The sequence below is a fragment of the Aethalodelphis obliquidens genome, unplaced genomic scaffold (assembly GCF_003676395.1).
Source record: "Aethalodelphis obliquidens isolate GAN/ISIS:26980383/991018 unplaced genomic scaffold, ASM367639v1 scaffold53, whole genome shotgun sequence".
In the NCBI taxonomy this organism is placed as follows: Eukaryota; Metazoa; Chordata; class Mammalia; order Artiodactyla; family Delphinidae; genus Aethalodelphis; species Aethalodelphis obliquidens.
Genome location: NW_020837997.1, coordinates 9,130,336 through 9,156,263, shown reverse-complemented (window position 1 = coordinate 9,156,263; position 25,928 = coordinate 9,130,336). Strand labels below are relative to the sequence as shown.

General features: G+C 46.1%; 1 protein-coding gene across 4 annotated transcripts in view; it reads right to left on the bottom strand.

Moving 5' to 3' along the window:
• The window catches only part of INSR (insulin receptor), a 130,344-nt gene extending 111,070 nt beyond the window's left edge, over nt 1-19,274 (bottom strand). For 3 of the 4 annotated variants that reach the window (XM_027085722.1, XM_027085724.1, XM_027085725.1), the window contains exons 1-2: nt 18,733-19,273; nt 1,404-1,955 (exon numbers count right to left, since the gene is read on the bottom strand). In XM_027085722.1, the coding sequence (XP_026941523.1) occupies nt 1,404-1,955; nt 18,733-18,832 (652 nt within the window). In that variant the 5' untranslated portion in view covers nt 18,833-19,273. Of the gene's footprint in view, nt 1-1,403; nt 1,956-18,732 lie in introns of all 4 variants that reach the window. The other variant, XM_027085723.1, reaches the window with a different exon arrangement.
• Between the last annotated feature and the right edge of the window lie 6,654 nt (nt 19,275-25,928).

Below are 25,928 nucleotides of genomic sequence, written 5' to 3'. Positions count from 1 at the left end.
ATTAGGAAAGTAACAGCCCCGGTGCAAGAAAGGGCAGACATATTTATGGATACCCAGAAACGACCCCAAATTGATGACGAACAGGTAAATTTCTGCAATACCTGGGGTTGAGACGCCAACTAGTTATTTGGGGGGAAATGGATACCCTTTTGAATCATGCGCACAAACAGGTCCCAAATGCCCAGGACAAAAATTTTTTTAATGATAATAATTAAAGTTATAGAAAATTTGGAGGAAAAATACGTTCATTTTATGGATAGAAAGGGACTTCCTAAGCATAAAATAATGAGAGGCATGCACAAACCCAGCTCTGAACTCCATAAACATTTTAAGCTTCTCTGGCAACTGACAGCCAGCGTATATTCGTCAAAAACACCTGAACAGAAACACCTGAAAACATAACTGGCAAAGAGTTAACAGTCTTCGCTATGAAAACAACATGCAGATTAATACTTCAAAAACCACTAAGGTACTAAAAGATAAATGGATAAAGGATATGAACAGGAAGAGAAAACCCAAATGATAAATAAACATGTTTTAAAAGGTTCAACCCTGATAGCAATCAAAGAAATGCAAATAGAAACAATGACAACACACCAGCTCCTCCTTCCAGTAAATTATGAAAGATTTTTCAAACAACACTCAAAGCTAGCCAAGGTGTTCCCTCTCAGCCATTGCTAGGAGGAGTGCCCGTTGGTACGTTTCCGGAAAGCCATTTGGCAATCGGTATCAAGAAACTTTGACCCAGAAATTTCACTTCTGGAAGAGCAAAACCCGAAGGAAAAAAAAAAAATGTTCGATAAAGCTTCGACACCAAAACGTTCATCCCTCTTTGTGGAAACTAGAAATAATCTAAATGCCCAACGACAGAGAAACTTAACTAAATTCAGACACAACGGAGCCACTAGCAGGAAGTATCCCCCCAAAACTGTGAAATAAGGATGTTTTGCTTTTATCCTTTACACAGTTCTTTTTCCAAATGTCTACCCCAAGCAGTCATACTTCTGGAATCAGGTAAGAAATACATTTGCTTTTGTTTTGTGTTGTTTTTGACAGTAAAGCCCATTCTCATCTGGTCTCTCAAACAAGAGGAACATTCAACCATCTAGCTCAGGAGTTGGCAAAATCCGGCCCGACACTTGGTTTTGTAAATAAAGTTTTATTGAAACACCGCCACGCCCACTTGTTTATTGCGCCTCCTTGCAGGGTGGCTGCTTTCCCTCTCCAATGGCAGGGCTGAGTGGTTGCAACAGAGACCATCCAGACCTCAAAGTTTAAAGTATTTAACATCTGAGTCTTTGCAAAAACGGTTTGCCACCACCTGAGCTAGTGAATGTCTCCAGCTTCTTTCTAATGAACAAGCCACGAGAAATGACTTAGAACCCCCCAAAACCTCAACGTACCTTTCTGGCAGTGGCTGTGCGTCCAACACCGCTCCACAAATTGCCCGTTGATGACGGTGGCAGGGCAGTTGGTCTTGCCCTTCGCAGCGCCTGGACAAATGTCCCCACACTCCTCATTGTCGTCTTTGTTCAGCACGATGTAATTATCCTCCACGGAATCCAGGATGCGAGACCAGTCGATAGTGGCCAGGTAGCAGAGTTCATTGTTCTTCTCGATGCGAACGGAGCCCCGGGTAATGTTCATCAAGTTGTAGAGGCCAAGCTCCTTCAGGTGAACCATCTCGAAGATGACCAGCGCGTAGTTAAAGAAGAGGCGGGAGCCCCGGATGACCGTGAGGTTGGGGAACAGGTCCTTCAGGCTCTCCAGCCCATAGACCCGGAAGAGCAGCAAGTAATCAGTGATCATGATGAGCTTGGGGAAACTGAGGTCTCGGAAGTCCTCAGGTCTCGTTTTGAACATCAATAGGATCTGCAAATGTCCTTCGATGACCGAGCAGTTGGCCAGCTCGTGCAGCCGGGTGAGGTTATTCCGGATATCCATGCCGGGGCACACTAGAAGCGCAAACAAGCAGAGAGCAAGACAGGTGAACAAACACCCCCCGGATGGTTTATAAGAATTAGTGGCAGGGCCAGCCACATGAGCATGTGACCTGGGTGCCACGCCCGCTCAGAAGGGCCCTGCCCTTGGCTTACTGCGCTTCCGTCTTGAAATCCTTAATTATTTTTGAGTGAGGGGTCCCAAGGTTTCATTCTGCACTGCACCCTGTAAATTCTACAGCCAGCCCAGTTCAGTGGCTTTCTCTGTAAGGTGTCTGTGCCTAAGTAATTACTCCTGAAAGGCAAATCATCATCATCATCATTCCTTTGGCAGGACCCATTAGAAGCCTTAAAAGCATCGCATCAAATATGATGCAGTGAAGACATTGGGATTACAGGGGATTGAGTAATGCAGCAGGTGTGGAAGGGGAAAGGGGAGCCGTCCCCAGTGAGTTGGTGTGGAAGATCTTCAGGAAATGGATTTATGGGGATAAAGGTGCCCACATCAGAAATGGGGCAAGGAGGGCTTCCCTGGTGGCGCAGTGGTTGAGAGTCCGCCTGCCGATGCAGGGAACGCGGGTTCGTGCCCCAGTTCGGGAAGATCCCACATGCCGCGGAGCGGCTGGGCCCGTGAGCCATGGCCGCTGAGCCTGCGCGTCCGGAGCCTGTGCTCCACAGCGGGAGAGGCCACAACAGTGAGAGACCCGCGTACCGCAAAAAGAAAAAAAAAAAAAAAAACCAGAAATGGGGCAAGGAGAGCTGACTTTGTTTTGTCAATTCTCCCACTTTCCTAACACTCCTTCCCAACCCGCCCTCCTGGCAGGCAGCCAAGGTCTAATTACCTTTTACCTGGGTGTGGCAAGGGCTTCCCAGAGACTCTGATCTCCCCTGCACAAACACCCTGCACACCCATTCTCCTGCAGGTGGTCCCTCCCTTGCTCGGACACCCTCTATGTCTCCCCATGACCCTGCACTTTCCTCTCGCGGCCCTCAAGGTTCTGCCCCACCACCCCCTGCACCATGTGAAACAGGCCTGCCCACTACTCTCCAATTCCAAGGGGGCCTTCCCAAGCCTTCCCTATAACATGACCTATGAAGAGGAATAAGTGAAATAATGCAGGCACCCAAGCAGTGGCTGGCACACAGTACGTGCTCAATTAATGTCAGCTATTTTGTTGCTGTTCATTTCTCCCAAACATATCACGGTGTCACCTCTAGGCTCCGTGCCTTCATTCCCCTAGACCAGGGTGGGAAAATATTTTCTATAAGGGCTCAGATAGTGAATATGTTCAGCTTTGCAGTCAGTCTCTGTTTAGACTACTCCACTCCGCCATTATAGCTCAAAAGCAGCCAGAGACAGTGAGTGGATATGGCCGTGTTCCAATAAAACTTTATTATAAAAGCAGGCTGTGGGTTGGTGTTTCCCCCTGGGGTGGTAGTTTGGTGACCCTTGCCTTAGTCCAACAAAGTCCAACAGAACTTCTGCAATGATAGAGATGTTCTACATATGCACTGGCCATTATGGAAGCCACCAGCCATTTGTGGCTGTCTAGCCCTTGAAATGCGACTGATATAAGGCTGAGGAACTGAATATTTGATTTTACTTTAGATAGTGTAAACAGAAATAGACACATGTAGCTAGTGGCTACTGGACTAAACAGGGTAGCCCTAGCCCCTCTGACTGTCAAAGTCCTTTATACCTTAGCTCCCTATTTTGAAATCCAGCTCATCATCCTTCAAGATCCAGTTCAAATGTCACCTCCTCCAGGAAGCCTTCTCTGATTTCCTTTCCTCCATATACTTATTTGGATCTTTCCCTCCTCCTGTGTTCCTTATATTGGAGTTAACATTCAGTAGAACTGAATTCTTCAGACAGCCTCTCCTTGCCAAAACGCAAACACACACACATACGCTCACTCACTCAGAAATTGGGAGGCAGCTTCAAGGGGACCAGGATGGCAGTTCCAGCCCCACACACTCATGCCACCCAAGGCTGAGGCTCCCAGCTTCAGTCACATCAACAGCATCTACATACAGAGGTCTGGACAGGTACCACGCCACTGACACCTCCCAACAAGCTTCATCCGCACCCCACAGAAGGGAAAACTGGATCTCTAGGAGGCAAAGCCAGTCAGTCAAGGACAGACGACCCACCAGTAACATTCAGGGTTGCCAGACTTGGCAAATAAAAATGCAGGACGCCCAGTTAACTATGAATTTCAGATGAGCAGCAAGTACGTTTTAGGATAAGTATATCCCATGCAATGTTTGAGACATACTTATCCTTAAAAATTACTCATCGTTTATGTTAAATTCAAATTTAACTTGGTGTCCTGTATTATATCTGGCAGTATACAGCTTAGATTCAGCCACAGGTCCGGGCTTCTCAAGCCTGAGCCTCACACTCTATGTTTTACACACGCACACACACGAAATTGTGAAATTGATACAGGTACAAAGAACACCAGCCCACCATCCTCCCCAAGTTGTGTCAGAACCAAAATCAGATACGAATATGCATTCAAAGATTAACCGGCTGTTGGACATCCAGGAGATGTAAATCCAAACCACAATGATACCACTTCACTCCTACCAGGATGGCTAAAATTAAAAAGACAGACAATAACAAGTGTTAACGAGGATGTGGAGAAATCAGAACCCTCCTACATTACTGGTGGGAATGGAAAATGGTACAGCTGCTGTTGTGGAAAATAGACTAGCAGTCCCTCAAAAGGTTAAGCAAAGAGTTACCATATAACCCAGCAACTTCACTCCCAGGTAGATACCCAAGAGGAATGAAAACATAGGTCCACACAGAAATGTGTGTACAAATGCCCAGAGCATCATTATTCGTGATAGACAAAAAGTGGAAACAAGCCAAATGTCCATGAACTGACAAATGAATAAACAAAATGTGGCATGTCCATACAAAGGAAGATAATTCAGCAATAACAGGGGAGAAGCGCTGACACCTGCTACAACAGGGATGAACCTTGAAAACATCAGGCTCAGTGAAAGAAGCCCGTCACAAAAAACCACATGTGGCATGATTCCATTTACATGAAATGTCCAGAATAGGCAAATCCCTAGAAAGTAGATTAGTGGTTTCAAGGGGCTTTGAGAGGGGAAAATGAGGAGTGACAGCTAAGGAGTATGTGATTTCTCTGGGGGGTGATGAAAATGTTCTAAAATTGATTGTAGTGATGGTGGCCCAACTCTGTGAATGTACTAAGAACCACTACATTTAAACTTTAAATGGGTGAATTGTATGGTATTGAATTCGATCTCAATAAAGTTGTTATTAAAAAATTAAACAACTATAACTGTAGTGGACAACAAAGAACGGCTTTTTTCTTTTAAATCTCCAATGACTCTAACTCAACTCATTAAAGCTGTACGTGTCCCTATTAGTCTAAGACAATAGAGCAATTCACTGCGTGAACAGAAAATACCCAGAGGATGTTAGAGATGGTGCCAGCAGTAGATGTCAGACCTCGTACTGGCTTTTAATACCTCTGGGTGGGAACTGAAAGATGCTTCAGGTCCTCAGTAAGTGACACCTGGTTAATCAGCACTCTACACACAGGAAGGGAAGGGCCATGAGGACCGGGGGAGGATGGGGGGTCCTGGTGACAGCTAATAACAATTCCCACGTAAAGCACTTGGCCATGTTCTGGCAGGTACGTTCTCTTGATGAATTCTCAGAATAATCCCAGAGGAGGCGGATAAACGAAATGTGGTCCATGCCCATTTTTGTGATGAGCGGATCAAACTCACACAGGCTGAGTTTTAAGGGGTAATGCTAGGATTTCAACCCAGCAATGAAATGCAAAGTTTATGCTTGAACTATGTTACAGTTTCTCCGTCTTTGTTCTTTAAAAACATACCAAATTAAGAAGCAGGTGAATCTGACTTAAATAAGGAAACAATGAAATAATGTTCATGCAGTGACAACCTGGAGGAAGCTTGTTAAAGACAGTTTCTTTCGTTCACTCCTTCAGCAACTATCTGCTGAGGACCTGTTTCTGCTGTTCCAAGGACTGGAAGTGCTTCAAGGAATAGGACAAGAGGGATAGGACAATAGGATAGGGAGATACGTGTATACATAGAGCTGATTCACTTTGTTATACAGCAGAAACTAACACAACATTGTAAAGCAATTATACTCCAATAAAGATGTTAAAATAAATAAATAAAAGGAACAAGACAGAGTCTGCCCTGGATCTCACAGACTACTAGTTGCTATTAACTACCCAAATCAACTGAAAGTATAACTGAGGAGGAGATCTCAGTTATTCAAGGACAGCTTCAGGGGCTAGAAGAGATAATGAAAATGAGCTATTTGACTAAGTCCAGGACAATCAAGGAGGGCTTCCCGGAGGAGGTAACACCAGAACTAAAACCTACACAAACAGTGCAATAAGTTCTGCCTACTTCACTGGAAGGTCAAGAGCTGTAGCCTGTCGCTGTAGGTCACAAGGGTGTGTAGGGCCTAGAGCAGCCTTATCCAATAGAAACATGATGCGAGCCACACAGAATTTAAAATTTTCTCTATAAAGGTAAAAAAGAAACAGTGAAATTAAATATTCTTAATTTAACCCAATGTATCCCCAAACTTCACTTCAGCATGTAAGCAACACACAAAAAAAAATCTATGGGATTTTTTTCACGCTATGCCTCCCCAACGCCACATGTTTTATACACTTGCACCAGGTCTCAATTCAGATGCTACATTTTTATCAGAAATACTCAATCTGTATATGCAGATTTCACAAAACGAATCACTGAAAAGGTAGGTTCTTGGTATCCCCAAGTTGTTGCAAGCAAAAGAGTTGTTCAATAACAGAATCAAGCATTGATTTTTCTTGACATTTCAATCAACTAATGTTAAATAAGACTTTACATTCACATTTTTTACATTTAAATGAATTAAAGTTAAATAAAAGTAAAAATTTAGCTGCCCTGGCCATAATTTCAAGAGCACCATGTAGATGGTGGCCGCCATATTGGATGGCATAGCTATAGACCATTTCCATCAAAGCAGACCGTTCTGTTGGACAGTGCTGGTCTAGAAGTCCCCCCTCGGCCAGAAGAATCTAAAACTTTTCCAGAAGGAGAGAAGACTGACATGAGAGCCATCTTGGAAAGTGTCCCCTCTCCCCTGGTTTTCTCTCTACCATGAAAACAGCAAAGAGGTACTAAGGATCTGGGAGAGACGTATCTAGAAGATTCTGAAACTCCTTTACAATGCTAGAGTTATACTTTCTGCTTCCAAGCCTGAATGTACTCATTCCTTAGTCTCGACGTTCTTCAAATGCTCCCTGGTGACGCATCTGGGGCCACACGTTCCTCCCTGCATTACTTCCAGTCTTAACAGGGCTTGTTCCAAAATTCAGGCATGCCAGCCAACAAGCCTTGGGTTCAGGTGTCAGGCCACCACCCATACCCGTTTCAGGGCATGCCAGAAACCCAACAGATCTGGCTTCCCATTCCAGCACGGGCACCTGTCAGCTGTATAATCCTGAGCCATAAACTCAATTTCTGTGTGCCTCAGTTTCCTCACCTGTAAATGATGACGATCGCATGATGAAAGGTATGAAGAACAGATGAGAACTGGGGTCTGGCCACGTGTATATATTAGTTCTCCACTCTAAGATACATGGAACCAATTCCCAGATTTATTCCCTTCATAAATTAGAACTTGGGCACACCGAGGTACCAGATACCCTTAAGATTCTCCACCTGCCTGAAAGACTGGCTCTTTAAAATTGACTTCAGCCAAGAAATCCCCTGGTGGTTCAGTGGTTAAGACTCTGCGCTCCCAGTGCAGGGGGCACGGGTTCGATCCTTGGTCGGGGAACTAAGATCCCACATGCCATGGGTTACAGCCAAAATTAAAAAATAAAAATTGACTTCAGCCAGAGCGTGTGAGATGGATTCTGTTGCAAATTGCTGGAAACGGAAGGGCAGTAAATATCCCGAGGGTGCAGGCAACAGGCAAACTGCCGCCCAGATAGATTTTCTAGAAGAGGAAAGAAATTGAGGCTCAGAGAGGAACATGTCCTCCTCAAGGTCACAAAGCAAGGAGGAGACAGACCTGGGATTTAAACCCAGTATATGAGTCCACTGGGGCCGCCCTAACAAAGGACCACAGTCCAGGTGGCTTAAACAAGATCAATTTATTTTCTCCCAATTCTGGAGGCTAGAAGTCTAAGAACAAGGTGTCAGCAGGATTGATCCCTTCTAAGGCCTCTCTCCTTGGCTTGTAGATGGCTGTCTTCTCCTTGTGTCCTCACACGGTCGTCCCTCTGTGTGTGTCTGTGTCCTAATCTCCTCTTATAAGGACATCAGTCTTATTAGAGGCCACCCTAATTATCTCATTTTTGCCTTGATTACCTCTTTAAAGACCCTATCTCCAAAGATGGTCACATTCTGAGGTGTTAGGGTTAGGACTTCAACACGTTAATTTGGCGGGGGGCGGGGGGGGGACACCATTCAGTCCATCACATAGGTCCCCAGGGCACCAGCACCTGTGCCCTTAGCCATCACACAGGGGTCCTCAAAGTGTGTTCTGTGGACCGACAGCATCAGAATCACCTGGGGCGGCAGGTGTATGTTAAAATGCAGATCCCTAGGCCCAGCTCTAGACCAAATGAATCAATATCTCTGGGAGCCAGGCCCAAGAATCTGCATTTTAAACAAGGTCCCCAAGGATATGATAGGGCCTCAAGTAGGACAGACGTACTGTCTACCCAACCTGGGCCACCTCTCCAGCAGGGGCTCTTTCCAGCTCCCATTCTTCTGCCCCACCCATTCCTCTGAGCACTTTGCCCCGGGATCAATGCCATCAGATGCCTTCTTTGGGGCTGTTGACTGTTGCTAGAGGGAACAGCATAAGCACGGTGGACTGGCCCCCACGAATTTCAAAGAAAGCTAGACCCACACCCATTTAGTCTACCTGAGTTCCTAGATGCTGTGTTTCAGAGCCACTTCTGACCTCAGTTCTTGTCTTGGTCAGCTTGGGCTCCAATAACCAGAGGCCATAGACTGGTGGGGTTAAACAGCAGACATTTATTTCTCACAGCTCTGAGGCTGGAAGTCCAAGATCAAGGTAGCTAGCATGGTCAATTTCTGCTGAGAGCTCTCTTCCTGGCTTGCAGACGGCCGACTTCTCACTGTGTCCTCACGTGGTCTTTCCTTGGTGAATGCGTGCAGAAAGGGAGAGATCTTTCTCTGTCTCCTTCTTCTTTTAAGGTCACCAGTCCTATCAGTTTAGGGCCGTCCTCTTATGACCTCGTTTAACCTTAATTACCTTCTAAGAGCTCTCTCTCTTAAGGTTGGGGGTTAAGGTTGCAACCCATGAATGGGGAGGAGGGAGGTGGCCATTCAGACCATAGCAGTTCTTTTTCAGCCAAACCTTTTGCTCCTAACTTCAAGCCATCCTATCCTCTCCAGGACCTGCCCCCTCTGGGCTAGACTTTGCTTCCTGCTTTGGACAAACATGTATCAATTCCTCCTCCAACCCATACATAGGAGTATGGTTTCATTTCCCATGCACTCAGTGTTTCAGTAGAATGCACCTCCAATGTGCAGACCAATGTCTATGGGGACCCAGACAGATATACCCAGTCTGTACTGAAAGGGAAGGAGATGAAGGTGGGTGATGGGGTGGGTGATGAAGCCAGAGAGGGGAGGAAGGAGGCCTCTGACCCGGTTCCATAAGGAGCAAGCAGGCATCCATGGGTGAAAAGGGGGAAGAAGGGTGCTTGGGGCACAGGAAGCAAATGCAAGCACATGGAAGAAGAGGGAGCCCCAAGGAACTGCAGTCATGAGCCTGGCGAAGTGAGATGGCGCACCACACAGCTGAGGCCAGGCTCCACTGCCAGGGGTATGGATTGAGCTGGCAGCTATAGAAGGACCAAAGCAGGAAGCAGAAAACTCTCTCTGGCAGCAGGGAAGAGAAGGTACTGGACGAGGCACTCTGGGACCACATCTACGGCATGGCCTAGGGGGCCTATTCTGGGGGTGGGTACAAGGGATTAGCATCAAGGGGACTTGGTCCCCAGGGAGGTGGAAGAGAGGGGGAAGAAGTGAGGGCCCTCTCTTAGTGAACCTGGAGAGGACCGGATAGGACCAGTTTAGGGTGGCAAGGACAACAGGCTCAGGTTGGGGCATGTTGAGTCCGTAGGGGCTCTGGGATGCTCCCAGATGTGGGTCCAGAGGGCACTGGGAAGATGTGGATCTGGAGCTTGGGAAAAGGGGCGGATGCTGGCAGAAGGGATGAGAGTAGGTGATAAAACCAGGAGGAGAAAAGGATGGAAGGGGGGCGTGCCTCTGGCGAGCACAATATTTAAGGCCAGGGAACCAGAGAGGGGACCAAAGACGCATAGTCATACTGACACCAACACCTTCTACAAGCCTGTCTGAAAGCTCTGGAACATCTAGGCTAATTCCTCCAGTCAGTTCCATAGTTCTGTAATCCCAAGGACATCACACATCCAACCACAAGATGATAAGGGGCTTCCATGACATTTCAGGAGTCCTACCTCCTCGTGTGTACAAATAAGGATGGATACTGCCCACAGAAGACACCAGAAAGAAAACCAAGAGAAGTCTTGCAAGAACAAAAAAGTAGCAGATGTCTTCGATACAATGTAACTGGATATAATTAGGAAGGAACACCTCAGTGAGAATTCACCCCTTTTCTGATCTTCTGTAAGGAAACAGGATACATCTTTGAAAACAGATTAGCCACAAGAAATCAAGAAAGGCCATCAGAAAACAGGTGGAGCCCTGCCCTCTATCCCTTTGTGTCCAACCACTACCTTTTTCCGCACCGTTAACAAACACAGTTTTTGGAAAGTACCTATGTTTTCCACATTACCACAAAGGCATAGGAGAGAAGCGAGAACCTCCTGGTAACAGGCTGCTCTTCCTGAACACAAAACAGAAGCTAACATATAAACCTGACGGGACACCACACCCTTAAGGAACTGAAAGAAAAACTCAGATTTGACATCAAATTTTAATCCTCATCCGTCTGCCGTGAACTCCAACTGGCACTGATATCCAGTCTGCGCTGGGCAACACAGAACGGCAAACCTCGCTCTGCCAGTAAACGAAGTATGTTTCTAAACCCCTGAAAGCCACTGGGGCGCTCCCTGGCACCAGGGTCAGCAGAACACGGGAGACCCCTCCTCAAGACACAGACCAGGGGTTTTGTGCCATCTCATGAACTTTCCGAGAGGTAACCAAGGATTTGCGCCCAGATGAAAATACAACAAAAAGGGCGGATGCATTCAAAAAGAATTCTACACGGATGCTGACAAACACAGTTTCACAAATTTTAAACCCCAGTGATAGGAAACCACCTACAGCAGATTCTCTTTGTTTATGGAACAAAGTGTTCTCAAGAATACTCATTTGCAACTCCATCAATACCATAACCTTGTTGTATGTGCGTTTCTGTTTAAAAACACCTTATTTAATATACATTGTTGATTCACTAAACACTATACAGTTCACGCCTGAGAAAAGCTTATCCAGCAGATGTATTTTCTCCGGCAGGTACGTCACAGCCTTCTAGTACTTGGGACCCTAGACAGCGCTTCAGAACTATTCATGCAGACCATGGTAAACCACAAAATCACCAACAAAAAGCACAAGAAAGCGTGAAAAACATGGCACTAAATACATCACAAAAAAGGACATTTTTGGGGAACCTTCCTACACTGTTGGTGGGAATGTAAATTGGTGCAGCCACTATGGAAAACAGTGTGGAGGTTCCTTGAAAAATTAAAAATAGAACTACCATATGACCCAGCAATCCCACTCCTGGGCATATACCTGGAGAAAACTCTGATAAATGCACCCCAATGTTCATTGCAGCACTATTTACAGTAGCCAAGACATGGAAACAACCTAAATGTCCATCGACAGATGAATGGGTAAAGAAGAGGTGGTACCTATACACAATGGAATATATTACTCGGCCATAAAAAAAGAATGAAATAATGCCATTTGCAGAAACATGGATGGACCTAGAGATTATCATACTCAGTGAAGTAAGTCAAAGACAAATATCATGGGATATCGCTTATATGTGGAATCTTAAAAAATGATACAAATGAACTTATATACAAAACAGAAACTGACTCACAGACATCAAAAACAAAGTGATGATTACCAAAGGGAAGGGGGTGGGATAAACTAAGAGTTTGGGATTAACAGATACACATCACTATATATAAAATACATAAACAACAGGGACCTACTGTATAGCTCAGGGAACTATATTCAATATCTTGCAATAATTTATAATGGGAAAGAATCTGATAAAGAATATATACACATACATATAACTGAATTACTTTGCTGTACACCAAAAACTAACACAAAATTGTAAACCAGCTATACTTCAATTAAAAAAATTTTTTTAAAGGACATTTGTTTTTATCCTTGGGGATTTATGAATTCACAAGGGGAGAGATGCAACAGGAAGGCAAGATGTCACCTTGTTTGATCTGAGCTGGAACATGCATGTCGGATGATTCCAATTTTTTGCCACTTGGTGCATGTCCAGGAATAACCATTAAAGCGCTATTTATTTTGGAGTTACAAATAAATTTTAGTGAATAGGGGAATTCACAAATATGGAATCCAGGAATCATGAGAATCTTATGAGTACTTAGGTTTTCAATTTTAAGAAGATTGATCCAATTATAAGATACTTTAAAAAATATTTTAAGTTAATTTTTACTGGGGTATAGTTGATTTACAGTATTGTGTTAATTTCTGCTCTACAGCAAAATGAATGGGTTATACATATACATATATCCACTCTTTTTTAGATTCTGTTCCCATACAGGTCATTACAGAGTATTGAGTAGAGTTCCCTGTGCTATACAGGAAGTTATTCTTAGCTATCTATTTTATATATAGTAGTGTGTATATGTCAATCCCAATTTATCCCTCCCCTACTTCCCCCTTGGTAACCATAAGTTTGTTTTCTGCATCTGGGACTCTATTTCTGTTTTGCAAATAGGTTCATTTGTACCATTTTTTTAGAGGTATCACCTCACACCACTTAGAATGGCCATCATCAAAAAATCTACAAACAATAAATGCTGGAGAGGGTATGGAGAAAAAGGAACCCTCCTACACTGTTGGTGGGAATGTAAATTGGTGCAGCCACTATGGAGAACAGTATGGAGGTTCCTCAGAAAACTAAAAATAGAGTTACCATATGATCCAGCAATCCCACTCCTGGGCACATATCCAGAGAAAACCATAATTTGAAAAGATACATGTACCCCAATGTTCATTGCAACACTATTTACAATAGCCAGGACATGGAAGCAACCTAAATGTCCATCGACAGAGGAATGGATAAAGAAGATGTTGTACATATATACAATGGAATATTATTCAGCCATAAAAAAGGACAAAATAATGCCATTTGCAGCGACATGGAGGGATCTACAGATTGTCATACTTAGTGAAGTAAGTCAGAAAGAGAAAGACAAACGTAAGATACTTTTTAAAGTCTAGAGAAAACTATAGGGATGGAGAAGGATCAGTGTTGCCAGGGGTTTGAGGTAGGGATGGCATAATGATAAAGGGATGGCCGGAAGGAGTCTGGGTGGTGATGGATGGGACACTTCTGTATCCCGACTGTGGGGACAGTCACACAACTCTATGCGGGGGCTAAAATGCAAAAACTGTGCACCAAAAAAAAAAGTCAGTTTTACTGTATGACCATTTTAAAAATAAAAATGTTTAAAGATACGCACCGGGCTTCCCTGGTGGGCGCAGTGGTTAAGGATCCGCCTGCCAATACAGGGGACACGGGTTCGAGCCCTGGTCTGGGAAGATCCCACATCCCGCGGAGCAACTAAGCCCGTGCGCCACAGCTACTGAGCCTGCGCTCTAGAGCCCGAGAGCCACAACTACTGAGCCCACGTGCCACAACTACTGAAGCTCGCGTGCCTGGAGCCCGTGTTCCACAACAAAAGAAACCACCACAATGAGAGGCCCGCACACTGCGACAAAGAGTAGCCCCCGCTGGCCGCAACTAGAGAAAGCCCGTGCGCAGCAACAAAGACCCAACACAGCCAAAAATAAATGAAATAAAAATAAACAAATTTATTTTTTTAAAAAGTCACACAAGAAAAAATAAACTTTAAAAAAAAAGGAAAAAAATTCATTGGCCAGTACTTATATTAAAAAAAATTTTTTTTTAATAAATAAATGAAGATATACACCAAACTGATAGCATGGTCATTTCCCAGGACAGAAATGCAATGGTTTTAGGGACAAAGGGGGACTCTGGTTTTTTCCTCTCTATACTTTCATAATTTTTTTTGCAATGAGAATGCACTACCTGTTATTATTTTAATTTGAAAATCATAAATACGGCTTTTTTAAGATTTTTTTTGACGTGGACCATTTTTAAAGCCTTTACTGAATTTTTTACAATATTGCTTCTGTTTTATGTTTTGCTTTTTTGGCCGGGAGGCATGTGGGACCTTAGCTCCCCTACCAGGGATCGAACCCGCATGCCCTGCATTGGAAGGGGAAGTCTTAACCACTAGACCACCAGGGAAGTCCCATAAATATGGTTTTTAAGTTGCAAAACATAACCCAAGCCACCCCGATGTGTTCTTAATAGAAATTAACATAAGGGCGGGTCTCAAGAGAACATCTCAGCAGATACCACTTTCTTTTGGTACTAGAGACAGGGCCAGGAGCACGGAATCCTCGTTCAATGCCAAGAAGACTGTTTAAACAAATAAATCCAAAGATCGTACACACACAAACACACACACAAGGAGGGAACATCACTGTTATTTTCTCACCATCGGAACCCCTACATTCAGCACAGCACATGGTATAAATTTCTTTAATACAGCTTGCTCCGTAAAGGGGAAAACACAGCATCCCCGGGCGCTTCATTTAACTTGATTCATTCAAAGTTGTATCAGGGACCACACAAGCTATGAGGTATGTCATCATGATTCTCAAGGAGTTTGTTCTAAATCAGGAGTTGGCAAACTTTGGAAAGGGCCCAAGTGTAAATATTGTTGGGAGCCACGCGCTCACAACTATTCAGCTCTGCCTGTGGAGCACAAAAGCGGCCACAGAGGGTGCATGAGCGAATGGGCATGGCTGTGTGCCAGTAAAACTTTATTTACAACAAAACTGGCGTGGGTGGGCAGGATTTGGCCCCTGTTCTAGATAAAGGCTTTGACCATATATAAATTAAAAACTGAGTGAGACAGAGAGAGTCAAGGGTAGAGAATGGCCCTCTAGGAAGAAGGGTCTAATATCTTAGTCTAGGAAAGGAGCAGAGGAAAGGAAGAAAGAGGATGGGAGAAGTCAGACACAGGTGAAAACTCACCAGGAGACGGTGCCTTCCAGTGGGAGGCAAAACCCAGAGAAGTCAGCTGGGGTGAGGCTACAATTGGGAGGTGAGGGATGACCTTCTCTCGCACCATGGGCAAAGCGATGGAGACACAAGCCAGATGCCGTGGGCAGAGCAGTGGGTGAAAGGTGAGAGAGCGAGGGCGGTGGGGACCCATTGGAGGGGAGGCTTGGCAGGGGAAGGCGAGAGGTAAGTGGTGAGTAATTGGGCCCAGGGGAGTATTGAGCGTTTATGGGCTGAAAACAGAAAGGCTCCTGGGTAGATGGAGACCCCTGAACAAACAGAGGGGAGAGAGCAGGGGACCCAGGTGGGTAAGTGTCCTAGAGAAGGAAAAAGTTATCTCCCCAAATGCAGTGATTCTTAGGACAGTTGGCAATGTCTGGAGACACTTTTGGTGGTCATGACTTGGAGAGGGGAATTGCTACTGGCGTCTAGAGATGAGGGATGGCGCTCAACATCTTAAAATACACAGGACAGCCCCCTGCAACCAAGAGCTCTCCAACCCCATATGTCGAGAGCAGAGAAGTCAAGAGGTTCCGCTCTAATCAAAAAAGAAAGGAAGTCAACGATGGAGTGGAGTGAGGTGGGGACCCCAGGGGGCTCACCCCAATGACCTCTATGAGTAAGTGGGGCAAGGGCGAGGGGTGGGTCACCAGGAGGGAAGCAAAGCCTGGGAAGAACCCCAGGGAGGTGACCCGGTGAGCGGAAGTTCTGCTCTAAGGGTCCCGGAGCACACAAGAGAACACACAGGAGAAACATCCGGTGGGATCTGAAAGCAGCATCTCACACCTCAGCTATACAACTCACTGCCCACCCCTCCACCCCCGCCGAAACTCTGTGGGTTTTCACTGTAATTAATCCCACTTTGCCTTCATTCTCTGACTTTGCAATGCCCCGGGTCATCTCGGGCCGGAGCGGATCAACCCGAGGAGAAATGGAGGGGAAAGCCATTGCCCAGGTCAGCCAAGCCACAGAGACTCCATGGGGGGACGAAGTGGGACGGCACACACCATGTGACATCTCTGAGTCCTCAGTCCTTAAAAATCCCATTGATTTCCCTCTACCCCACCCTCACCCACCCCAGCCAAGATGCCATATTGGTTGCTGTTGGAGATAAGCCATCTGTAAAGTTTCACGCCCCTCCCTAAACCTCCAAAGGGCATCACATGTCATCTCTTCAGTAGTATTTTGTTAACCTTTACCACGGGGGTGGGGAGGTTCAGACTCCAAAGAAGAACCTTTTATTAAGAAACCTTTTATTCACAGACTGGGGTTCTAATCACAGCTCTGCCATCTCGCCAAAGTTCCTCACCTTCCAAAAGGACAATAAGCCTTACCTCCCAGCACCGTGGTGAGGATTAACCGAGATTACCTATGCAAAGTGTATAGAACCGCACCCGCTGAGTGTTTGCTTATATTCTCGTTAGTTAGGAGTTATTTGGAGAATAAAGCAGCTGTGACTTGGACTACTCCTGGGGAGGACAGGAAGGATAGGAGTTGAATCTAGAACAAATATTTATCAAATACCTACTAGGTGCCAGGGACTGCTCTAGGCTCTGGAAATGTAGCAGTGAACGAAAGAAACGTAAACCTCTGCCCCTGTGGAAACTGTACACAAGTAAGAAGCGGAAAAATCCATCTACAGACCCCTGAAAGCCCAGGCACAAATCCACCGTTAATTACCAAAGCTACCAGGAACAGAGAAGCAAGGAAACATACGGGGGTGAGCCCACGCACACATACGCAAAGCCTAACAACTGGTCTCGGACTTTTTTAACAAGACCCTAAACCACTTGCCACCCTCCTTCATGAAGCACCCACTGTATACCAGGGTGCTTGGAGACAGTGCCTAACTGGCAAAGGGGCTCAGCAAACCCGGTCTGTCAACTCCAGAGCCTGCGTGTGCTTTCTCACGCCCCTCGCTCACTGTCAGGGAGCTCAGGAACTTCAGTTTCTTCCCTCCTTGACCCCTTCCTCCTCATGACTGATCTCCTTTTATGGCGAAATCTGAAGAAGTAACCCAACAGATATTTTGAAAGCAGGGCCTGAGCCATCATAGTGGGAAACCCCAGCTACATTCTCTTAAACGATTCTTCCGTCCTTGACCTGCAGCCGGGAAGACCTGCTGTGAAGCCCAAGAAGGATGCTGGGATTTGCCCCTGGTGGCTGCCAGCACAGGGACACTCAGGAGGGAGGCTTTGGGGGCTGGAATGACCACAGGTTAGAGACCTCCCGGAGCTGACAGGTAAAAGGGCAGAGGAGGAAGGTTATTAGGGAGGACATGGGCCGTGGGCAGCAGTCCAGAGCCTTGGGCCCTGGCACCACTGGAGAGGTTCGTTTTTCCCTCTGGCACTGACTTTGGGGCAAGTGAGTTATGTGTCCTTCCTGAGCCTCAGTTTACTCCCTACGAAATGGACCAACAACGGTATCAGCCTCAAGAAGCCGCCGCAAAGGTCCAGAAAGAGGGACTTCCCTGGCGGTCCACTGGTTAAGACTACCCCTTCCAATGCAGTGGGTGAGGGTTCGATCCCTGGTCGGGGAGCTAATATCCCACATGCCTAGCGGCCAAAAAACCAAAACGTGAAACAGAAGCAACATTGTAACAAATTCAATACAGACTTCAAAATGGTGCACATCAAAAAAAATCTCAAAAAAAAAAAAGGTCCAGAGAGATAAGACCGACCAGTCCGTGGCATTTGGTGACACTAACTACAATAATCATTAAAGCCGACACTACCTCTGCTACTACAACTGCGCTGTTGCCAAGGCGCTAGAGTTTGCCTCCGGATATCTGGAAACAGAACCCAAGAGTGTAAACATGGACCTGAAGTCGGGGTAGCCATGGGTCTAGATACGAGGAAGAGGCGGGTGGATTCTACAGTTCCCCGCCCCGGGCAGCGTCACCTACCAGCAGGGACCCTCGAGGGACCCCCTCCCCAGTCCGTCACCCTCGACTCTGGCTCCAAACCGTCTGTGCCCCAGGAACTTGGCTGTCCGAGAGTGTCCAATAACCCCACATCTCGGAGGCGACTCAGGACGCGTGTCCCGTCTCCGGAGCCAGTTGGGCTCGGGGAGGTCCAGGCACGGCACAGGTCCGAGGAACGCTCGGGGGAGGCGCCCGTGGAGGGGCGAGCACTAGGGCAAGGTTCCTCCAGCCCGGGGCCTGCACGCGGAGCGTGGAGCCGCGAGCCCAGGCGGGCAAAGGCCAAGGTCAGCGGCTTCCCGCCCCCCGCGAGGCTGGAGCTACAGTCCCGGCCACCCGCCCTCCCACGGAGGAGGGCTCTCAGTCCACAGCAGGGGTTCCATTTTGGCAAAGGGTCCCCTCCCCACCGCGCTGGTCCCCGCCCACTCCCGGACCCCCAGACTCACCCTCTCCAGGGTACAGGTGGCCCGCGGCGCCCACCAGCAGCGCGGCAACGGCCACCAGCAGTGGCACGGCCGCCGCCCCCCGCCCGCCCCCGGCGCCCATGGCTACGGGAGCGCGGGGTCCGGATGGATCAGAGCGCGCGGCGCCGGCCCGAGGGGTGCATGCTCCAAAGCAGCCGCCCGAGAGGCGCTGGGGGCCGCGCGTCCTTCTCTTCCACGCGGGCGGCCCAGGGGCCGCAGCCTCCGCCCGGGAGGGTCCTTGAAACAGCCCCAGGAGGGGCGCGCGGCCTCCGCCGCTGCAAATCCGGCAACGCGGCCCGGTGGAGGCGGCCCCGACTCCGGGCCACCGCGGCCCGGGCCCCGTCCCGCGATCTCAGGGCCCCGAGCCCGGCGCTGCGCCCCTGCCTCCTGGCTCTCGGCCCCGAGCGCTCGGGGGCTCAGATCTTCGGACGCGCGGACAAACGGACGCGCGGACAGGCGGGCGGGCACCTGGGCAGGCGGGTGGCGAGCGGGCGGCGGGAGCGAGGGCTGCTCGGCCCGTAAACAACGCGGCCCGTCAGCTGGGCCCCGTGCGGGCCGCGGGAAAAGGCGGCGCGGATCCGGATTCGGAAGGGACTCGGCGCCCGGGAGAGGCCCGAGAGGGGTAGAGGGAGGACCGACAGGGGGGAGGCGCCGCCCCGCCCCACCCGCCAGCGTCCCTGTCCTGGGCCCCGCGCTGGAGGCCCCCGGCGCGCCCTAGCCGAGGGGGCGCCACAGATCCCTGCCCAGGCGGAGCGCCCCTTCCAGCCCCGTGACTCCCGTCTCAGAGCCTGGGGGCGCCCCAGATGCCCGACCCAGCGAGACGGATCCTGTGTTTAACGTTTTGCTATTTTGTTCATCATGGGACTTTGGAAAATTCATTTTGATTTTTTAAAAATATTGCATTAAAATATTGTTTATCTAGGTTACTCGGTTTTTTTGTTACTCCCTTAAATGTTGTGCTCGTCTCCCCCTCGTCCCAGTCCCGCCAGCAAGTCTAGTCCTCGCGGGCGCCCTGTCCTACCCCGAGTACTCCCCAGCCCAGCGCAGGCCCCTGGGGACAGCCACGTGCACGCGCGCCCCGTGCGCTCAATGTACTGGTGGCCTGGGCCCCTCCGCGCGGTCTTTGGTTCAAGTTGGAGAAATGACCCCTTGGAGAACGTGCAGAACCTCGCAAAAGTGCAAACCGGGCGGTGGAGATCTTGGATATGACACAAATGGACACACGCAGTTTTTCAACACTGCAGACCCAGAGTCCTCTCTCTGGATCAGCCTCACCTGTATGATGCATGTGAACAGTACCTGCGCGTCAGATTTGGGGAGTTGCAGGAGAAATAAAGTATGACAAAGCACCCAGCACAACTCTTGTCTGAGGGCGTTCGTTCTTTCTCTCGTCTATTAAACAAATATTAATTTGCCAGGAGGTGGGCCCACTGTCCTTTTAACTCAAACCTATTCCTGCTTTCCTGTCCCTCCAGTGTCTGGCTTCACCTCTCTGTCCCAATGAGCCTTCCCTGACCACACTTTGCAAACGCTCCCCAGCCCTTCCTCCCTTTGTTCCCCTCCCTGTTCTTGACAGCACGCCAGTATCCCTACCTGTGTCTTCGCCCCACCCCAGGAAGGCAGAAATCTTGTCTGTCTTGTTCACAATTTTATACCCGGTGCCTGACATATCCATTGCTTAATAAATATTTGTTGAATGGAAGAATCAACATGCAGTAAGTAATGGGGATTTGCAGGGAGCAAAATACACACCATCCATTTCCTTGTAGACCTCACAATCCAGTGGGGGAGAAGGGCGTTAATTATACGTCAGATGTGTTACAAGGTGGGGTGGGGAGACACTGAAGGATCCTCCGAAGAAGTGATTTTTGAACTGAAATCTGAGGTTGAGGAGAAACCAGCCCAGGGAAGCAGCAGGGAAGTGTTCCAGGTAGAGGGAACAGCATGTGCAAAGGCCCAGAGGAGGACAGGTTGGTGTTCTCACAACTGAACCAGGCATTGTAGCTGGAACACAGAAAGAAAAGAGGGGAGACTGAGCTAGACAGGGTAGACTCTTGATATGCCATGTGAAGGGCTGTCCCCACCACCACCTTTATCCTGAAATGTTGCATTAGAGGGTTTACACCGAAAGGTTAACACAATCAGATTTTCTTTCCAATAATATCTCACTGTGGACAATGGGGCAAGAATGGACCCACAGAGAACAGACAAGAGGCAACTGCAGTCCCAGAGTACCAAGAATTGTGGGTCTGATCAATGTTGTTCCCCTTCTTTGAGGGGCTTCCCTCTGATCCACAGGGGCCCCCAAAAGCCACCAACAATTCCAGGCCAGTGGCATTTGCTGAAATTCCAGGGGACGTGATGCTCTCTGGAAATCTTTCAGGACGCAAGACTTCCATGTTGGGGATAAAGTCAAGAGAATCATTGTAGTTGTGACTTGCTGGATGCAAATGAAGACACACCCACTTCCCGAAAAAAACTCATTGTTTCTTTTGTAAACCATCTTGCCCCCCCCCAAAAAATACAATCATCTAAAAGTTGAAAGTCAACCTCTGCCTTTTATTAAAATCAATAGAATGGAAGTAGAAAATCACCATTTGCTAATCTCCAAAATAATTGGTTCTGGTAAGAGCCAGCCACGAATGCTAAGTGATGGTTGGAAGTCTGAAAAGTAACAGGGTATTTCCGCGGTCTGCAAGTGTCTCGCTGCAGGACGTTTGTCAATAATAAAAGAAAGGAAAAATAGAAGCTTCATGGAGGAGAGAGCTGGCTTAACTAAATGATCAAAGTTGCTCTTGGATTTTCTTCTGTAATAAGAGATATTACTGGAGCAATTGGGGAAGACTGAAAAGGGTGTGTCAATCTGACACTGGTATTGTATCAATATTAATTTTGATCATTGTACTGAAGTGACGTAACAGAATGTCCCCGGCTTTAGGAAATACACACTGAATGAAGTACGCAGGGGTTAAGGAGTATAATATCTGCAACTTACTCTCAAACGGTTCAGAAAACAAAAATGAGACAGAGACGGAACAAAGCAGATGTGATAGAAAGCGTGATAAAATTGGTAAATCTGGCTAAAAGTGTGCATATAAGGATTGATTGTACTATTCGTGCAGCTTTTCTGGAAGTCTGACATCATGTCAAAATTAAAAGTTTTAAAAGTTTTGAAAAACCATTTGGGACTTTTTGTTTGGCTTTGTGTTTCTCTTAGATTGGCTTTGGTCTGACATTTAAGCACACCATACTTTGAAGGCATGATGTAATGAGAGAGATCTTTTCATCGTTCATGAATATAAACACCAAATACTCTACTTTTGTTGTCCATCAAGGAGGGCTAAGGGAGGCCCACCACCACCCTACTGGGGTCTTCCTTTAGCCGGTCCCTCTGGGACAATCTCCCTCAATCTAGCAGTTTTCCGTTACATTAAAGCAGGAAACCAAATGTAAATCCTGACTCCTGTGTTGTCATGGAAACCTGCTTTAATACATTACATTTAGGAGTGGGGGGGGGGACTGCAAACTGATTTCATTTGTGAACAACAGGGCGAAAACACAGCAGTGAGAATTTACCAACAGAATCAGGCTGAAGATTGAAAGAACACAACACCTATACCAGGATTAAGTGGACCGTGGGCCAGGAGGGCAAAGACGGTTCAATGCTAGGAAGTCTAGTCATCAAGATCACAGTATTCGCATGTCCAAGGAGAGAAGGTACAAGAATATCTCCATGCTACTAAAAATGTATTTGATGAATTCCATAGCCATTCAAAAATGAAACCATAAGACTCTGCAATTTGGAAATTTTGTTTTATAATTGCAAAGTAAGGAAAATCTCTTTAAGCAAGATGCAAATCCCAAATCTAAAAATAGGGACTTCCCTGGTGGCACAGTGGTTAAAAATCCACCTGCCAATGCAGGGGACACGGGTTCGAGCCCTGGTCCGGGAAGATCCCATATGCCGCGGAGCAACTAAGCCTGTGCACCGCAACTACTGAGCTCGAGTGCCGCAACTACTGAGCTCGAGTGCTGCAACTACTGAAGCCCGCATACCTAAAGCCCGTGCTCTGCAACAAGAGAAGCCACTGCAATGAGAAGCCCGTGCACTGCAACAAAGAGTAGCCCCCGCTCCCCACAACTAGAGAAAGCCCACGCGCAGCAACGAAGACCCAACGCAGCCAAAAATAAAATTTAAATAAATAAAATAAAATAAAATCTAAACACAACAAATCTGGCTATGAAAAAATTAAGTTATTTGAATAGTAAAAAAAAAATCCATGCATAAAGTTGAACGTCAGATTTTTAAAAGTGAGAAAAATATATGCAACTTAAGTGACAGATAAAGGGCATGCATTATAACATTTTACATAATATATAATACATAATACTAATTTTTTCAGTGAGAAAAAAAGCGCAAACTCTTATTTGCCAAAATAAAAATGGCAAAGGACATGAATAGGCAGCTCACAGAAACAGACCCACTGAAAAGAAAAAAAGAAGGAATACTAAAGGTATTCAAATATATAAAAGGATGTTCAGCCTTCTTCATAGTTAGAGGTATGCCCATGTCATCTTCACTGAGTTTGCCAACTGTCAGGAAAATGGGCAACACAATGTGAAGATTTGTGAGAATCCGTTCTCATCAACACTGGTATAAATGAGTTCAACTAAGGGGTGTGGCAGGGGGGAGATTTGGCAAAGACTTTCAACATGTAAATTGCATTGAGGCTTTTTCCCACTGGTCTCACTTCTAGGAAATTATACGCTGCACAAATAGCCTCCCATGGGTGTAAAAAGAAGTATTCTCAAAGATAATCATTGGAGCACAACCTGGAATCACCCTAAATTAATTTTTCCCCCAAGAAACAGGGAGACCTCTACTTTCTCCAAAAATGCCTCATCAATTCAAATATTTCAAATTTTCCTTTTTCTCTGTCTCTCTTTTCTTTCTCCTCTGATACCACTCACATATGATTTGCATTGACAAGTTATAGTAATTCGTAATATTCTCATGTGTTTTCCCGGGTTTTATTTTTCCTCTGGGGGAACTTTGAGGATATAAAGGCAGGGTGTGAAATTGGTATAAGAAAACAGACATCCTGTACTTACACAGCTTGGTGTCTACCCATCCTGGTCTCATGGGGGTTTATTTCAACACTTCCACATAGCTCTGTTATTCGTAAAGTCTTCATTTCTGACCCTTATTCAAATACACTGGGCTCTCGTTTTTGGTTGCTTTTTCTTATTATGGTAAAATACACATAACATAGAATTTACCATTGAAACCATCTTAAAGTGTACAATTCAGTGACATTCAGTACACTGTTGTGCAACTTTTACCACTATCTTGTTCCAAATTTTTTTTCATCACCCCGAACAGAAACTCCATACCCATGAAGCAATCGCTTTTCAGTCTCCCTCCCCTCAACCCCTGGCAACGGCTAATCTACTTTCTGTCTATACAGATTTGCCTATCCTGGACATTTCCTGTAAGTAGGATCATATGTTATGTGACCTTGTGACTCTCACTACTTAGCATACTAGTTTTCAAGGTTCATCCATCTTGTAGCATGAATTAGTGCTTCATCTTTTTTTATAGCTGAATGGCATTCCATTATCAATAGATGTAGATATGGATTGTGAATCCTCAGACCCATTCCATGATCCCATGTTGCACCTACACTTGAAACCACACTTTCTGAAACGTGCAGCATGGCTGAGCTGCAACCCATGAGAATTTTGGAGTGTTGGGCTTCCCTGGTTTCTGATGCTACTGGGGTCATCGTCCAAACTGAGGCTTCATCTTAACCAGTTTCAGAGAGAATTTAGATTGTGACCGGACCTGACAAATAAAACGCTTAGGAGATGGATAAGCTTCCGAGACGAACTATTTGTACCCGAATAAGATAAAAATATTAAGGAAGTACTGCCAACTAAATCTAAAAGGATTAACACTGTGGTGTTTGCCTCTCGTTCCGCCTCCTTCCCTCCTCCCAATGTAGTTTTCAAGAGAGATGAAAGACGGGATGAAACTCATGTAAAATATTTTTATTTCTCAGAAACATTTCCTTTCATTGTTGCAATGTCCGGGACTCTTTTCTACTGGCTCAGAGTGACAGTTACCCAAATCTAGATGGAAAAATATATACATAAAAATTATAATTGAGAGAAAACTGTTTCCCAGGCTCACAGACATAGAGAACAGACATGTGGTTGGCAAGGGGGAGGGATAGAGTGGGAGTTTGGGGTTAGGAGTTGCAAGCTATTAGATAGAGAATGGGTAAACAACAAGGTCCTACTGTATAGCACAAGGAACAATATTCAATACCCTGTGATAAACCATAATGGAAAAGAATATGAAAAAGAATATATATATATGTTTAACTGAATCACTGTGCCGTACAGCGGAAAGGAACACAACATTGTAAATCAACTATACTTCCATTAAAAATAAATTAAAATAAAATAACTGTTTTCTAACATAAATATAATAATGGAAAAATATTCAGTGGGGTTCTGTGACCTTTTTAGAAAACAATGAGTTAAATCCACAGGTACAGAGATGACAAAATCGCCAAGTTACATATTATTACACAAAAAGAATTAAGTGAAGAATAGTGTAAATAGAGTGCTATCATTTGCATTTTAAAAGGGGAGTAGACTACAGCCACACAAATTAGCATATACACATTCACAGATGTGAATGATCTCTCAGGAAATATCCCTCAAAGAAGGCACAGGACCTGGTAATCCTTTTTTATCTGTTTGGATTGTTTTAACCATGTATGTGCATCCCCTTTTCAAAAATCAGCATAAGACAGAGACTTTTTTCAGAATAGCATCATCATATCTACACAGTGAAATAAAATAAAATACAGAGGAAAAATTTTAACAGCAATAGCTCTGACCCATATCTTTAAAAAAACTATAGTACTTTTTAAGGGGACATAAAATAGGATTTGAATAAATAAATAAATATGCCTCATTTCTGGATAAGAAAACGGAGTGTTGTCTAAGGGCCACCCCTCCCCCTCCAAGAAAATAATTTACAGATCCAATTTAAATCAAAATCTGTATCTAAAAGAATATAGGGGGATGGACTTCCCTGGTGGCACAGTGGTTAAGAATCCGCCTGCCAATGCAGGGGACACGGGTTCGAGCCCTGGTCTGGGAAG